The sequence below is a fragment of the Somniosus microcephalus genome, unplaced genomic scaffold, assembly GCF_052327205.1.
Source record: "Somniosus microcephalus isolate GS21.2 unplaced genomic scaffold, FLI_Smic_1.0 unresolved_chr7, whole genome shotgun sequence".
NCBI lineage: Eukaryota > Metazoa > Chordata > Chondrichthyes > Squaliformes > Somniosidae > Somniosus > Somniosus microcephalus.
This window is the reverse complement of record NW_028225185.1, coordinates 42,361,313-42,377,247: the sequence shown is the minus strand read 5'-3', so window position 1 is coordinate 42,377,247 and position 15,935 is coordinate 42,361,313. Positions and strand designations below refer to the sequence as shown.

General features: G+C 54.2%; 1 protein-coding gene across 1 annotated transcript in view; it reads right to left on the bottom strand.

Annotated features, from left to right (window-relative positions):
* hdac6 (histone deacetylase 6) overlaps positions 1-15,935 on the bottom strand; it is a 224,721-nt gene that overhangs the window by 129,117 nt on the left and 79,669 nt on the right. The window contains exon 10 of the mRNA XM_085978338.1: positions 5,852-5,924. Within this exon, the coding sequence (XP_085834464.1) occupies positions 5,852-5,924 (73 nt within the window). The remainder of the gene's footprint in view (positions 1-5,851; positions 5,925-15,935) is intronic.

Below are 15,935 nucleotides of genomic sequence, written 5' to 3'. Positions count from 1 at the left end.
GTGTGCGGTATATCAGAGTGTTACAGTGAGGGGTGTGGGGTATATCAGTGTTACAGTGAGGGGTGTGGGGTATATCAGTGTGACAGTGAGGGGTGTGGGGTATATCAGAGTGTTACGGTGAGGGGTGTGGGGTATATCAGGGTGTTACAGTGAGGGGTGTGGGGTATATCAGGGTGTTACAGTAAGGGGTGTGGGGTATATCAGAGTGTTACAGTGAGGGGTGTGGGGTATATCAGGGTGTTACAGTGAGGGGTGTGGGGTATATCAGAGTGTTACAGTGGGGGGTGTGGGGTATATCAGAGTGTTACAGTGAGGGGTGTGGGGTATATCAGGGTGTTGCAGTGAGGGGTGTGGGGTATATCAGAGTGTTACAGTGAGGGGTGTGGGGTATATCAGAGTGTTACAGTGAGGGGTGTGGGGTATATCAGTGTTACAGTGAGGGGTGTGGGGTATATCAGAGTGTTACAGTGAGGGGTGTGGGGTATATCAGAGTGTTACAGTGAGGGGTGTGGGGCATATCAGTGTTACAGTGAGGGGTGTGGGGTATATCAGAGTGTTACAGTGAGGGGTGTGGGGTATAGCAGAGTGTTACAGTGAGGAGTGTGGGGTATATCAGAGTGTTACAGTGAGGGGTGTGGGGTATATCAGAGTGTTACAGTGAGGGGTGTGGGGTATATCAGAGTGTTACAGTGAGGGGTGTGGGGTATATCAGAGTGTTATAGTGAGGGGTGTGGGGTATATCAGTGTTACAGTGAGGGGTGTGGGGTATATCAGTGTTACAGTGAGGTGTGTGGGGTATATCAGTGTTACAGTGAGGGGTGTCGGGTATATCAGTGTTACAGTGAGGGGTGTGGGGTATATCAGAGTGTTACAGTGAGGGGTGTGGGGTATATCAGTGTGTTACAGTGAGGGGTGTGGGGTATATCAGAGTGTTACAGTGAGGGGTGTGGGGTATATCAGTGTTACAGTGAGGGGTGTGGGGTATATCAGAGTGTTACAGTGAGGGGTGTGGGGTATATCAGTGTTACAGTGAGGGGTGTGGGGTATATCAGAGTGTTACAGTGAGGGGTGTGGGGTATATCAGAGTGTTACAGTGAGCGGTGTGGGGTATATCAGAGTGTTACAGTGAGGGGTGTGGGGTATATCAGAGTGTTACAGTGAGTGGTGTGAGGTATATCAGAGTGTTACAGTGAGGGGTGTGGGGTATATCAGAGTGTTACAGTGAGGGGTGTGGGGTATATCAGTGTGTTACAGTGAGGGGTGTGGGGTATATCAGTGTGTTACAGTGAGGGGTGTGGGGTATATCAGTGTTATAGTGAGGGGTGTGGGGTATATCAGAGGGTGGCAGTGAGGGGTGTGGGTATATCAGTGTTACAGTGAGGGGTGTGGGGTATATCAGTGTTATAGTGAGGGGTGTGGGGTATATCAGAGTGTTACAGTGAGGGGTGTGGGTATATCAGTGTTACAGTGAGGTGTGTGGGGTATATCAGTGTTACAGTGAGGGGTGTGGGGTATATCAGTGTTACAGTGAGGGGTGTGGGGTATATCAGTGTTACAGTGAGGGGTGTGGGGTATATCAGTGTTACAGTGAGGGGTGTGGGGTATATCAGTGTTACAGTGAGGGGTGTGGGGTATATCAGTGTTACAGTGAGGGGTGTGGGGTATATCAGAGTGTTACAGTGAGGTGTGTGGGGTGTATCAGTGTTACAGTGAGGGGTGTGGGGTATATCAGTGTTACAGTGAGGGGTGTGGGGTATATCAGAGTGTTACAGTGAGGGGTGTGGGGTGTATCAGTGTTACAGTGAGGGGTGTGGGGTAAATCAGAGTGTTACAGTGAGGGGTGTGGGGTATATCAGAGTGTTACAGTGAGGGGTGTCGGGTATATCAGTGTTACAGTGAGGGGTGTGGGGTATATCAGAGTGTTACAGTGAGGGGTGTGGGGTATATCAGTGTGTTACAGTGAGGGGTGTGGGGTATATCAGAGTGTTACAGTGAGGGGTGTGGGGTATATCAGTGTTACAGTGAGGGGTGTCGGGTATATCAGTGTTACAGTGAGGGGTGTGGGGTATATCAGTGTTACAGTGAGGGGTGTGGGGTATATCAGTGTTATAGTGAGGGGTGTGGGGTATATCAGTGTTACAGTGAGGGGTGTGGGGTATATCAGAGTGTTACAGTGAGGGGTGTGGGGTATATCAGTGTGTTACAGTGAGGGGTGTGGGGTATATCAGAGTGTTACAGTGAGGGGTGTGGGGTATATCAGAGTGTTACAGTGAGGGGTGTGGGGTATATCAGAGTGTTACAGTGAGGGGTGTGGGGTATATCAGAGTGTTACAGTGAGGAGTGTGGGGTATATCAGAGTGTTACAGTGAGGGGTGTGGGGTATATCAGAGTGTTACAGTGAGGTGTGTGGGGTATATCAGAGTGTTACAGTGAGGGGTGTGGGGTATATCAGAGTGTTACAGTGAGGGGTGTGGGGTATATCAGAGTGTTACAGTGAGGGGTGTGGGGTATATCAGAGTGTTACAGTGAGGAGTGTGGGGTATATCAGAGTGTTACAGTGAGGTGTGTGGGGTATATCAGAGTGTTACAGTGAGGGGTGTGGGGTATATCAGAGTGTTACAGTGAGGGGTGTGGGGTATATCAGTGTGTTACAGTGAGGGGTGTGGGGTATATCAGTGTTACAGTGAGGGGTGTGGGGTATATCAGAGTGTTACAGTGAGGGGTGTGGGGTATATCAGAGTGTTACAGTGAGGGGTGTGGGGTATATCAGAGTGTTACAGTGAGGGGTGTGCGGTATATCAGTGTGTTACAGTGAGGGGTGTGGGGTATATCAGAGTGTTACACTGAGGGGTGTGGGGTATATCAGTGTTACAGTGAGGGGTGTGGGGTATATCAGAGTGTTACAGTGAGGGGTGTGCGGTATATCAGAGTGTTACAGTGAGGGGTGTGGGGTATATCAGAGTGTTACACTGAGGGGTGTGGGGTATATCAGAGTGTTACAGTGAGGGGTGTGCGGTATATCAGTGTGTTACAGTGAGGGGTGTGGGGTATATCAGAGTGTTACACTGAGGGGTGTGGGGTATATCAGTGTTACAGTGAGGGGTGTGGGGTATATCAGAGTGTTACAGTGAGGGGTGTGCGGTATATCAGAGTGTTACAGTGAGGGGTGTGGGGTATATCAGAGTGTTACAGTGAGGGGTGTGGGGTATATCAGAGTGTTACAGTGAGGTGTGTGGGGTATATCAGAGTGTTACAGTGAGCGGTGTGGGGTATATCAGAGTGTTACAGTGAGGGGTGTGGGGTATATCAGAGTGATACAGTGAGGGGTGTGGGGTATATCAGTGTTACAGTGACGGGTATGAGGTATATCAGTGTTACAGTGAGGGGTGTGGGGTATATCAGTGTTACAGTGAGGGGTGTGGGGTATATCAGTGTTACAGTGAGGGGTGTGGGGTATATCAGAGTGATACAGTGAGGGGTGTGGGGTATATCAGTGTTACAGTGACGGGTGTGGGGTATATCAGTGTTACAGTGAGGGGTGTGGGGTATATCAGAGTGTTACAGTGAGGGGTGTGGGGTATATCAGTGTTACAGTGAGGGGTGTGGGGTATATCAGAGTGATACAGTGAGGGGTGTGGGGTATATCAGTGTTACAGTGACGGGTGTGGGGTATATCAGTGTTACAGTGAGGGGTGTGGGGTATATCAGAGTGATACAGTGAGGGGTGTGGGGTATATCAGTGTTACAGTGACGGGTGTGGGGTATATCAGTGTTACAGTGAGGGATGTGGGGTATATCAGAGTGATACAGTGAGGGGTGTGGGGTATATCAGTGTTACAGTGACGGGTGTGAGGTATATCAGTGTTACAGTGAGGGGTGTGGGGTATATCAGAGTGTTACAGTGAGGGGTGTGGGGTATATCAGTGTTACAGTGAGGGATGTGGGGTATATCAGAGTGATACAGTGAGGGGTGTGGGGTATATCAGTGTTACAGTGACGGGTATGAGGTATATCAGAGTGTTGTGATTCTTCCTCTTCGCAGGTTGTTGATTGGCTGGAGAGAGAGAGGCGGAGTCTGCTGTCATGGATTCGACACCGGACCAATTGCGTGAGAGACGGAGATCACCACCCCCCTGCCAAATAGCAGCCACCTTGACCGCGGTAAGGCATGCGCGTGGAACAAGAACAGCTCCCATTTATCCAGCACCTTTAACGTAGTGAAACGTCCCAAGGTGCTTCACAGGAGCGTAAATCAGACACAATTTGACCCCGAGCCACATAAGGAGATATTGGGGACAGGTGAGCAAAAGCTGGGTCACAGAGTTCGGTTTTAAGGAGTGTCTTAAAGGAGGAGGAGAGAGGCGGAGAGGTTTAGGGAGGGAATTCCAGAGCTCGGAGGCCCTGGCGCGGTCGCCAATGGCGGAGCGATTGAAATCGGGGGGATGCGCGAGAGGCCAGAATTGGGGGAGCGCAGAGATCTCGGAGGGTTGTAGAGGCTGGAGGAGGTTACAGAGATATGGAGGGGGGGGGCGAGGATGCCACGGAGTGATCTGAAGACGAGGATGGAGAATTGTCAATTCGAGGTGTCGGTGGACCGGGGAAAAATTGGTGTTGTTGAGGTCGGCGTGGGGGTCGAGGAATTTGGGACAAGGTTCTTGAACATTCGGCGAGTGAGGAGATCGGGAAACGCTGGGGATAGTGAAAGTTAACAGGTGAAGAGGAGCTGATTGCAGAGAAGTTACAGCCCAGAAACAGGCGGTTCGGCCCCTCTGCTCCGTGCCGGTGTTCCTGCTCCACACCAGCCTCCTCCCGCCCCCTCTCCATTTCACCCCATCACCATATCCTTCTATTCCTTTCTCCCTCATGTGTTTCTCCAGCTTCCCCCTTAAACGCATCGACGCTATTCGCCTCGACCACTCCCTGTGGGAGCGAGTTCCACATTCTCCCCACTCTCTGGGGAAAGAAGTTTCTCCTGAATTCCCAATTGGATTTATTAGTGACTCTCTTATATTGACGGCCCCTGGTTCTGGTCTCCCCCACAAGTGGAGACATCTTCTCTACGTCTACCCTATCGAAACCCCTTCATAATCTTAAGGACCTCTATCAGGTCACCCCTCAGCCTTCTCTTTTCTAGAGACAGGAGCCCCAGCCTGTTCAATCTTTCCTGATAGGTTTAATCTCTCAGGTCTGGTATTCTAGTAAATCTGTTTCGCACCTTCCCAAGTGCCTCCATGCCAGAACTGTGCCCAGTTTCTGTACAAGTTCAGCATAACTTCTCTGTTTTTCAAATCTGTCCCTCCAGAAATAAACCCCCGTGCTTGGTTTATGTCCTGATTAACCTGCGCGCTGACCTACACTGGCTCCCGCTTAAGCAACGCCTCGATTTCAAAATCCTCATCCTCGTTTTCAAATCCCTCCATGGCCTCCTCACTCGCCCCCCTCCCCTCCCTATCTCAGTAACCTCCTCCAACCCTCCGAGATCTCCGCGCTCCTCCAATTCCGGCCTCTCGCGCGTCCCCCCCCCCCGATTTCCATCGCTCCGCCATTGGCGACCGCGCCAGGGCCCCCGAGCTCTGGAATTCCCTCCCTAAACCGCTCCGCCTCTCTCTCTCCTCCTTTAAGACGCTCCTTAAAACCGACCTCTTTGACCCAGCATTTGGTCACTGGTCCCTAATATCTCCTTATGTGGCTCGGGGTCAAATTGTCTTTTAACCGCTCCTGTGAAGCGCCTTGGGATGTTTTACTACATTAAAGGCGCTATATAAATATATAAGTTGTTGTTGTTGCGTCGCTACTTTGAGTGATTTGTGTATCTGTACCCCAGATCCCTCTGCTCCTCAATCCCATTTACGTACTTATTTTCCAGGGAGCAGGTGGCCTCCTTATCCTTCCTACCAAAATGCACCACCTCGCACTGACCTAGACTACGACCATAAGACGTAGGAGCAGGAGTCGGCCATTCGGCCCCTCGAGCCTGCTCCGCCATTCGATAAGATCATGGCTGATCTGATCTTGACCTCCACTCCACTTCCCTGCCCGCTCCCCATAACCCTCGACTCCCTTACCGTTCAACAATCTGTCTTATCTCCACCTTCAGTGACCCAGCCTCCACAGCTCTCTGGGGAAGAGAATTCCAAAGATTCTCGACCCTCTGAGAGAAGAAATTCCTCCTCATTTCCGATCTAAAAGGGCGCCCCCTTATTCTGAAACTATGCCCCCTAGTTCTAGATTCCCCCACGAGGGGAAACACCCTCTCTGCATCTACCCTGTCGAGCCCCTTCAGAATCTTATATGTTTTAGTAAGATCCCCTTTCATTCTTCTAAACTCCAATGAGTATCGGCCCAACTTGCTCAACCTTTCCTCATAAGTCAACCCCCTCATCTCCGGAATCAACCTCGTGAACCTTCTCTGAACTGCCTCCAACGCAAGTATATAATGAAGTTCGTTTGCCAATCACACACCCACTCTGCAAGTTTATTAATGTCTTCCTCTATTTTGTCCTCTGTATTAACTACACACACCCCCAATTTGGTGTGGGCCGCAAATTTTGAAATTGTACGTTGGAGTCATAGCGTCGTAACGGCACAGAAGGAGGCCATTCGGCCCATCGAGTCCGTGCCGGCTCTCTGTAGAACAATCCAGTCAGTCCCATTCCCCCACTCTATCCCCGTAGCCCTGCAAGTTTATTTCCCTCAAGCGCCTATCCAGTCTCCCCTTGAAAACATTGGGCCGTGGAGGCAAGATTGGAGGCGTGTTGGGGGGGGGGGGGTGTTAAAATCTCGAAATCGGGGGGGGCACGAACCCATCCCGCCCCCAACCCGCCTCCATGCCAGTTTCAAAGAAGGCGGATACCCGACCTGTGCTGGGAGCCGCCTCCCCGAGGCGGGAAGGGGATTAGTGCCAATTAACTGCCTGTTAACAGGTAGTTAACAGGCAGTTTTTAGCCTAATCCCTATTTTGACGGGTGTCGTGTGGGATTCCCGACGGCTCCAAACCACGCCAAGTTAGCGAGGCGGGCCGTCAGGATGAAGGGCTTGGCGGGGTCGAGATGTCCGGTGTTCAGGTGAGTGATGGGTGCATGAGTGCAGAGGTTAGTGTGTTTGGTGTGTGTAAAATGTTTAAATATGTTTTACTTACCTTTACAGCCTTCCTTCCTTCAGGCCTCGGGAGTCCCTCATCTCACCGGCACAGAAAGCAGAATGGCCGCCAGCTGTCAAAAGTTGCAGCATTCAGCTTTCTGTTCTGGAGAGATCTCTAAATCATCCTGAGAGGAAGGAATTAACTTAGAATACAGATTGTCAGTGTTTGACAGCTTCAAAGAGCTGTCAAACGCTGATATTTCATCTGTCAAAAGTTCTTGACAGATGAAATGTCAATCTGTGATGTCACCTGTTGCCGGGTGGCCCGTAATTGGCCTGCTGGGCGGGCCCAACAAGGTCAATCAAGGGAAAACTGCGTGGGTTGGCCACAACTCGATGGAGGCGGGACTACAACCCCGAAAGTTGTAGTCCCGCCTCCTACCCGCCTCCTCAATGAAAATCCAGCCCATTGAGTGTCTCCGCTTCCACTTCCGTCGGCAGCGAGTTCCAGGTCCTCACCACTCGCTGTGTATAAAGGTTTTTCCTCACGTCCCCCCTGTATCTCTTGCCCAAAACCTTAAATCTGTGTCCCCTAGTCCTTGTACCATCAACTAGTGGGAACAGCCTTTCCCCGTCTAGCCTATCCAAACCCGTCATAATCTTGTACACCTCGATCAAATCACCCCTCAACCTCCTTTGCTCTAATGAAAACAAATCCAGCTTCTCCAACCTGTCCTTGTAGCTAAGATCCTCCATCCCCGGAACCATTCTGGTAAATCTCCTCCGCACCCTCTCGAGGGCCTTCACATCCTTCCTAAAGTGTGGTGACCAGAACTGGACGCAATACTCCAGTTGTGGCCTAACCAGCGCTTTATAAAGGTTCAGCATAACTTCTCTACTTTTGTACTCAATACCTCTATTTATGAAGCCCAAGATCCCATATGCTTTGTTAACCACTCTCTCAATATGTCCTGCCACCTTCAGGGATCTATGCACATTAACTCCCAGGTCCCTCTGTCCCTGCACACTCTTTAAAACTGTGCCATTAAGTGTATATTGCCTCTCCCTGTTCCTTCTGCCAAAATGCATCTCCTCACACTTCTCGCTATTAAATTGCATCTGCCACTTGTCTGCCCATACTGCTAGTCTTTCTATGTCCTGTCGCAGTCGATTGGTATCATCCTCACTGTTGTTATCAAAAAAAGCAGTGGCCCCAGCACTGACCCTTGGGGAACACCACTGTCTACCATCCTCCAGTCCTGGAGGAACTATCAGAGAATGGGCGGTGGGGGGTCGCGGGGAGGAGGTGCTGGTTGCTCTTGCAAGGCCCCACGCAGGCGTGACAAACGGGAAGAAGAGTGGCTCCTGCGAAAGGGGGGCTGGGAGACGCGGTCTTCGCACGGTGAGGAGAGTGAGGGGCGGGTGTGGACAAATGAACCAGCGTTTGTTCGGCGTTGGAAGCGGCCGCGGCGCGCACAGCAGGATCCCATGGGACGCCCTCCTGCCATCCTTTGAATGGCGTTGGGAGGCTGGGGAATCCGAGGCGGCGGTCTGGCCGTTTAATCACATTGCTGTTTGCGGGAGCTTGCTGTGCGCAAATCGGCCTCCTACATTAATAAGTGGTGATCCCACCTCAAAAGTGCCTCCATGGCTGTGAAGCGCTTCCCGAGGTGGGGAAAGGCGGCCCGGAAATGGGGAGTCGTTTCCTCAGCTGAAGGACTCTGGGCGACGGCCCAGTTCGGCCAGCAAGGACGCGGGACTGGTTCACACGTGTGGCGGAGCGTTGTGTCAGAGGAGCCGAGTGAGATGGGACTGTGGGAGGCAGAGGCAGCGGACCGGAATGAGCAAGATTGGAGATACATCTAACCGCCGGCCAGTCGGAGGGACCGAGCTGAGCGTGGCAGTGACGTGCGATCCAACACAGTGAGTCACTGACTCATTTCCTACTCAAGTCCGGCCTGTCCCTCGGGCAGCCTACTCCTCCTGCGTTTTAAAACGTTTCAGTTAAAAACACCCCCTCGCCCCGGGGGGATTTGGCTGCTGCAGTCGGAACGAGGCTGTGGGTTTCTTTTCCCCCTTCCCCCGGCCCGGACCCCTTCTACTCTTCCCCTTCCCCATCCTCCTCCTGCTCATCTCCCCACTCCCTGCTGTCTTACGCTGCTGCTCTCCGCCTTCGAAGTTTGCATTTCTCTCTCTCTCTCTCTCTCCATCCCTCCCTCCTCACTCTGACATTCGCACTGTCATACTTTGCTCCCATCTCACTCTTGTCCCCGTCGCTCCCCTTCCCTCTCCTTCTCTCCCCCTCCCTCTCCTTCTCTCCCCCTCCCTCCCCATCTCTCCCCCTCCCTCCCCATCTCCCTCCCTCCCTCACTAGTCTCTCCCCTCCCTCGGGTTTAGCACAGGATCCCAAAAGAGGCAAGAGTGAGACAGTGCGGCGCTCCCTCAGTGCTGCCCCTCCGACAGTGCGGCGCTCCCTCAGTGCTGCCCCTCTGACAGTGCGGCACTCCCTCAGGACTGCCCCTCCGACAGTGCGGCGCTCCCTCAGTACCGCCCCTCCGACAGTGCGGCGCTCCCTCAGTACCGCCCCTCCGACAGTGCGGAGCTCCCTCAGTACTGCCCCCTCCGACAGTGCGGCGCTCCCTCAGTACTGCCCCTCCGACAGTGCGGCGCTCCCTCAGTACTGCCCCTCCGACAGTGCGGTGCTCCCTCAGTACTGCCCCTCCGACAGTGTGGCGCTCCCTCAGCACTGACCCTCCGACAGTGCGGCGCTCCCTCAGTACTGCCCCTCCGACAGTGCGGCGCTCCCTCAGCACTGCCCCTCCGACAGTGCGGCGCTCCCTCAGCACTGCCCCTCCGACAGTGCGGCGCTCCCTCGGTACTGGCACCGGGGGAGTGTTGGGCCTGGATTACGGGGCTCGAGTCTCTGGAGCGAGGGCGCGAACCCACGACCTTCTGACTCAAACCTGCTGACTCTGCACTCTTTTGCACACTCGTTGGTACCGTCAATTTGCGTCTTGGACCTTCACCTGGGTTTTGCAATTAAGAGGGAATCTCTTTCAACTGAGTAAATCTTTACTGAATCTTCCAGCGCGCTGTGGCAGAAAATAAATCTGAAACAACACCTCCCGAACTCCCTTTCCTGATTGGCTGGCTGGCGTTCACAGTACACGGTGTTTATTCAGTCATTCTTTGAGTGATACGTTGAGTTCCCTCAGTGATACTCGTCCGCACCGGACCTGCAACCGATTGCCAGGGAAAGGATTGTTAGATATCGGTGCCGAGAGGTAGGGTCGCGAGGCCCTTAAACTACCTTGTGAGGCTCTGTGGCCCCTTTTCTCATACAGTGAGCTTGGGAACGAGGGCATAGCTATCAGTGGAGGTGGGGCGGGGTAACGAGGGTGGAACAGGGGGGCGGTCGATCAGAAACAGTCCGGCTTTAGAAAGTACGAGCGCACCAGCTCCCTAAGTCTAGAGCGAGACTAGATGAGAGGAGGTTCCCCTCTTTGCAAATGGGTCGCTGACCTTTCGAACAGGAACAGGAGGAGGCCGTTCAACCCACCTCGAGCCTGTTACATTAGGAACAGGAGGAGGCCGTTCAGCCCCCTTGGGCCTGTTACATTAGGAACAGGAGGAGGCCGTTCAGCCCCCTCGGGCCTGTTACATTAGGAACAGGAGGAGGCCGTTCAGCCCCCTCGAGCCTGTTACAATAGGAACAGGAGGAGGCCGTTCAACCCACCTCGGGCCTGTTACATTAGGAACAGGAGGAGGCCGTTCAACCCACCTCGAGCCTGTTACATTAGGAACAGGAGGAGGCCGTTCAGCCCCCTTGGGCCTGTTACATTAGGAACAGGAGGAGGCCGTTCAGCCCCCTCGGGCCTGTTACATTAGGAACAGGAGGAGGCCATTCAGCCCCCTCGAGCCTGTTACATTAGGAACAGGAGGAGGCCGTGCAGCCCCTCGAGCCTGTTACATTAGGAACAGGAGGAGGCCGTTCAGCCCACCTCGAGCCTGTTACATTAGGAACAGGAGGAGGCCATTCAGCCCCTCGAGCCTGTTACATTAGGAACAGGAGGAGACCATTCAGCCCCTCGAGCCTGTTACATTAGGAACAGGAGGAGGCCGTTCAGCCCCTCGAGCCTGTTAAATTAGGAACAGGAGGAGGCCATTCAGCCCCTCGAGTCTGTTACATTAGGAACAGGAGGAGGCCGTTCAGCCCCTCGAGCCTGTTACATTAGGAACAGGAGGAGACCGTTCAGCCCCCTCGGGCCTGTTACATTAGGAACAGGAGGAGGCCGTGCAGCCCCTCGAGCCTGTTACATTAGGAACAGGAGGAGGCCATTCAGCCCCCTCGAACCTGTTACAGTAGGAACAGGAGGAGGCCGTTCAGCCCCCTCGAGCCTGTTACATTAGGAACAGGAGGAGACCATTCAGCCCCTCGAGCCTGTTACATTAGGAACAGGAGGCCGTTCAACCCCTCGAGCCTGTTAAATTAGGACCAGGAGGAGGCCATTCAGCCCCTCGAGTCTGTTACATTAGGAACAGGTGGAGGCCGTTCAGCCCCTCGAGCCTGTTACATTAGGAACAGGAGGAGGCCATTCAGCCCCCTCGGGCCTGTTACATTAGGAACAGGAGGAGGCCGTTCAGCCCCTCGAGCCTGTTACATTAGGAACAGGAGGAGACCGTTCAGCCCCCTCGGGCCTGTTACATTAGGAACAGGGGGAGGCCATTCAGCCCCTCGAGCGTGTTACATTAGGAACAGGAGGAGGCCATTCAGCCCCCTCGAGCTTGTTGCATTAGGAACAGGAGGAGGCCGTTCAGCCCCCTTGAACCTGTTACATTAGGAACAGGAGGAGGCCGTTCAGACCCCTCGGGCCTGTTACATTAGGAACAGGAGGAGGCCGTTCAGCCCCTCGAGCGTGTTACATTCGGAACAGGAGGAGGCCATTCAGCCCCCTCGAGCCTGTTACATTAGGAACAGGAGGAGGCCGTTCAGCCCCCTCGAACCTGTTACATTAGGAACAGGAGGAGACCATTCAGCCCCTTGAGCCTGTTACATTAGGAACAGGAGGAGACCATTCAGCCCCTCGAGCCTGTTACATTAGGAACAGGAGGAGGCCATTCAGCCCCCTCGAGCCTGTGACATTAGGAACAGGAGGAGGCCGTTCAGCCCCTCGAGCCTGTTCCGCCATTCAGTGAGATCACGGCTGATCTGTATTTTAACTCCATTTACCCGCCTTGGTTCCGTATCCCTCAATCCCCTTACCCAACAAAAATCTATCAATCTCAGTCTTGAAAGCTCCAATTGCCCCCCAGCCTCGACAGCTCTTTGGGGGAGAGAGTCCCAGATTCCCACCAGCCTTTGTGTGAAGAAGTGCTTCCTGACATCACCCCTGAACGGCCTGGCTCTAATTTGAAGGTTCTGCCCCCTTGTTCTGGACTCCCCCCACCAGAGGAAATAGTTTCTCTCTCGATTGACCCGATCGAATCCTTTAATCATCTCAAACACCTCGATCAGATCATCCCCTTAATCTTCTACACTCGAGGGAACACAAGCCCAGTCTGTGCAACCTGTCCTCGGAAGTTAACCCTTTTAGCCCCTGGAGGGGGGTCTTGGCGAGGTGGGTTGGACGGTTGGATTGGTCGGGTGGGTGGGTCGGACGGTTGGATTGGTCGGGTGGGTGGGTCGGACGGTCGGATTGGTCGGGTGGGTGGGTCGGACGGTCGGATTGGTCGGGTGGGTGGGTCGGACGGTCGGATTGGTCGGGTGGGTGGGTCGGACGGTCGGATTGGTTGGGTGGGTGGGTCGGACGGTCGGATTGGTTGGGTGGGTGGGTCGGACGGTCGGATTGGTTGGGTGGGTGGGACGGTCGGATTGGTTGGGTGGGTGGGTCGGACGGTCGGATTGGTTGGGTGGGTGGGTCGGACGGTTGGATTGGTTGGGTGGGTGGGTCGGACGGTCGGATTGGTTGGGTGGGTGGGTCGGACGGTCGGATTGGTTGGGTGGGTGGGTCGGACGGTCGGATTGGTTGGGTGGGTGGGTCGGACGGTTGGATTGGTTGGGTGGGTGGGTCGGACGGTTGGATTGGTTGGGTGGATTGGTTCAGTGGACGGGTAGGTGGGTAAGGACATTGAGGGTCGCGTCGCCTGGTTGCCGAGCCGGTCAATCACCCAAGAGGCTCTCGGTGCCTCGGAGGCACAGCTGGGCCCTTCACCGACGAGGTGAACTTTGACTCTGAATGCTGGACTGTGCTACAACCGGATCTGACAAAAATCCACCCTGACTTCTGGGTCTTGCTTTCTTTAGCCAAAGAACGATATGCTGTCGAAGCAGAACCTCGGCCAGCCGGAGACCAAGAAGAAAGTGAGGCTCCAGCAGAACCTCAAAGCGGACGAGATCATCTCACAGCTCACCGACCTGGTAGGTGCCCAGCGCGGAGCGACAGGAGGGGGAGAGAAACAGAGAGAGAGAGAGACACACGCATAGCGAGAGAGAGACACACACACACATAGCGAGAGAGAGACACACACACACATAGCGAGAGAGAGAGAGATAGACACACGTAGCGAGAGAGAGAGAGAGACATAGCGAGAGAGAGAGAGATACACACATAGTGAGAGAGAGAGAGAGACACACGCATAGCGAGAGAGAGAGACACACACATAGCGAGAGAGAGAGAGATAGACACACGTAGCGAGACTGAGAGACCGAGAGAGCGAGCGAGAGACGTGTAGAAAAAGAGTGAGAGAGAGAGGCGTAAAGATTGGCGGTTTAGAGATTTGATGTGACGGACCCAGTATGCTCGAGGCTCTGTTGCCGTGCCCCGCACAGTCTCTCAGACGCCCGAGGCGTTGGCTACAGGGAGGGAAACAAGACAGAGGCAAAATCTCTGTACATCTGGAGAATGGGTGGCTTTTTTTCTTATATTCATTCCTGGGATGTGGGCGTCGCTGGCGAGGCCCAGCATTTATTGCCCATCCCGAATCGCCCCTTGAGAAGGTGGTGGTGAGCCGCCGCCTTGAACCGCTGCAGTCCGTGTGGTGAAGGTGCTCCCACAGCGCTGTTAGGGAGGGAGTTCCTGGATTTTGACCCAGCGACGATGAAGGATCGGCCGACATATTTCCCAGTCAGGATGGTGTGTGTGACTTGGAGGGGAACTTGGAGGTGGCGGTGTTCCCATGCGCCTGCTGCCCTTGTCCTTCTAGGTGGAAGAGGGGAAGAGGTGGCGGGTTTGGGAGGTGCTGCCGAAGAAGCCTTGGCGAGTTGCTGCAGTGCATCTTGTAGATGGTCCACACTGCAGCCACGGTGCGCCGGTGGTGGAGGGAGTGAATGTTTAAGGTGGTGGATGAGGTGCCGATCAAGCGGGCTGCTTTGTCCTGGATGGTGTCGAGCTTCTCGAGTGTTGTTGGAGCTGCAACTCATCCAGGCAAGTGGAGAGTATTCCATCACACTCCTGACTTGTGCCTTGTAGATGGTGGAAAGGCTTTGGGGAGTCAGGAGGTGAGACCCTCGCCGCAGAATACCCAGCCTCTGACCTGCTCTTGTTGCCACAGTATTTATGTCGCGGGTTCGGGTGGATTGTAGAGACGTGTCTCCAGGTGGGCAGTCGAGGGGCTGGAACAGGTTTGTGGGGGAGGTTAGGGGCGCTGGATTGCCACATATTTCTGGGGTAAATTCCCACTGGCAGCCCCCCCCCCATGTCTGTCACCCAGAGGGGGCGCCATCTCAGTGGCAGAGGTGAAGGGCAACCATCGGCCGTTGTCGGAACCCGGGCTCCCTTTCCTGGGCAGTATGGGTGGAAGGGTTAACTCCCTACGCTCGGGCTCAGCGCGAGAGTATTTTAGGTCCCCGTTCTGTTCCATCTGTTGACGCTTCTGCCTCTTGGACCCACGCAGCACCTGGGCAGAGATCCAGTTCTCACGGTAACGGCGCTGGTCTACCACGAACAACTGACGGAGCCGCGATGCTTGTGGGACAGGTAAGTGTTACTGAACTATAGGGAACTAAGTGACACTTTCACAGCTGGGAGTGTGTCAGTATTTACAGGGGGGGTCCCCAGGAATGTGTCAGTATTTACAGGGAGTCCCCGGGAGTGTGTCAGTATTTACAGGGGGTCCCCGGGAGTGTGTCAGTATTTACAGGGGGTCCCCGGGAGTGTGTCAGTATTTACAGGGGGTCCCGGGGAGTGTGTCAGTATTTACAGGGGGTCCCCGGGAGTGTGTCAGTATTTACAGGGTGTCCCCGGGAGTGTGTCAGTATTTACAGGGGGTCCCCGGGAGTGTGTCAGTATATACAGGGGGTCCGCAGGAGTGTGTCAGTATTTACAGGGGGTCCCTGGGAGTGTGTCAGTATTTACAGGGGGTCCCCGGGAGTGTGTCAGTATTTACAGGGGATCCCCGGGAGTGTGTCAGTATTTACAGGATGTCCCTGGGAATGTGTCAGTATTTACAGGGGGTCCCTGGGAGTGTGTCTGTATTCACGGGGGTCCCCGGGAGTGTGTCAGTATTTACAGGGGGTCCCTGGGAATGTGTCAGTATTTACAGGGGGTCCCCGAGAGTGTGTCTGTATTTACGGGGGTCCCTGGGAATGTGTCAATATTTACAGGGGGTCCCCGGGAGTGTGTCTGTATTTACGGGGGTCCCCGGGAGTGTGTCAATATTTACAGGGGTCCCCGGGAGTGTGTCAGTATTTACAGGGGGTCCCCGGGAGGGTGTCAGTATTTACAGGGGGTCTCTGGGAGTGTGTCAGTATTTACAGGGGGTCCCCGGGAGTGTGTCAGTATTTACAGGGGGTCCCCGGGAGTGTGTCAGTATTTACAGGGAATCCCCGGGAGTGTGTCAGTATTTACAGGGGGTCC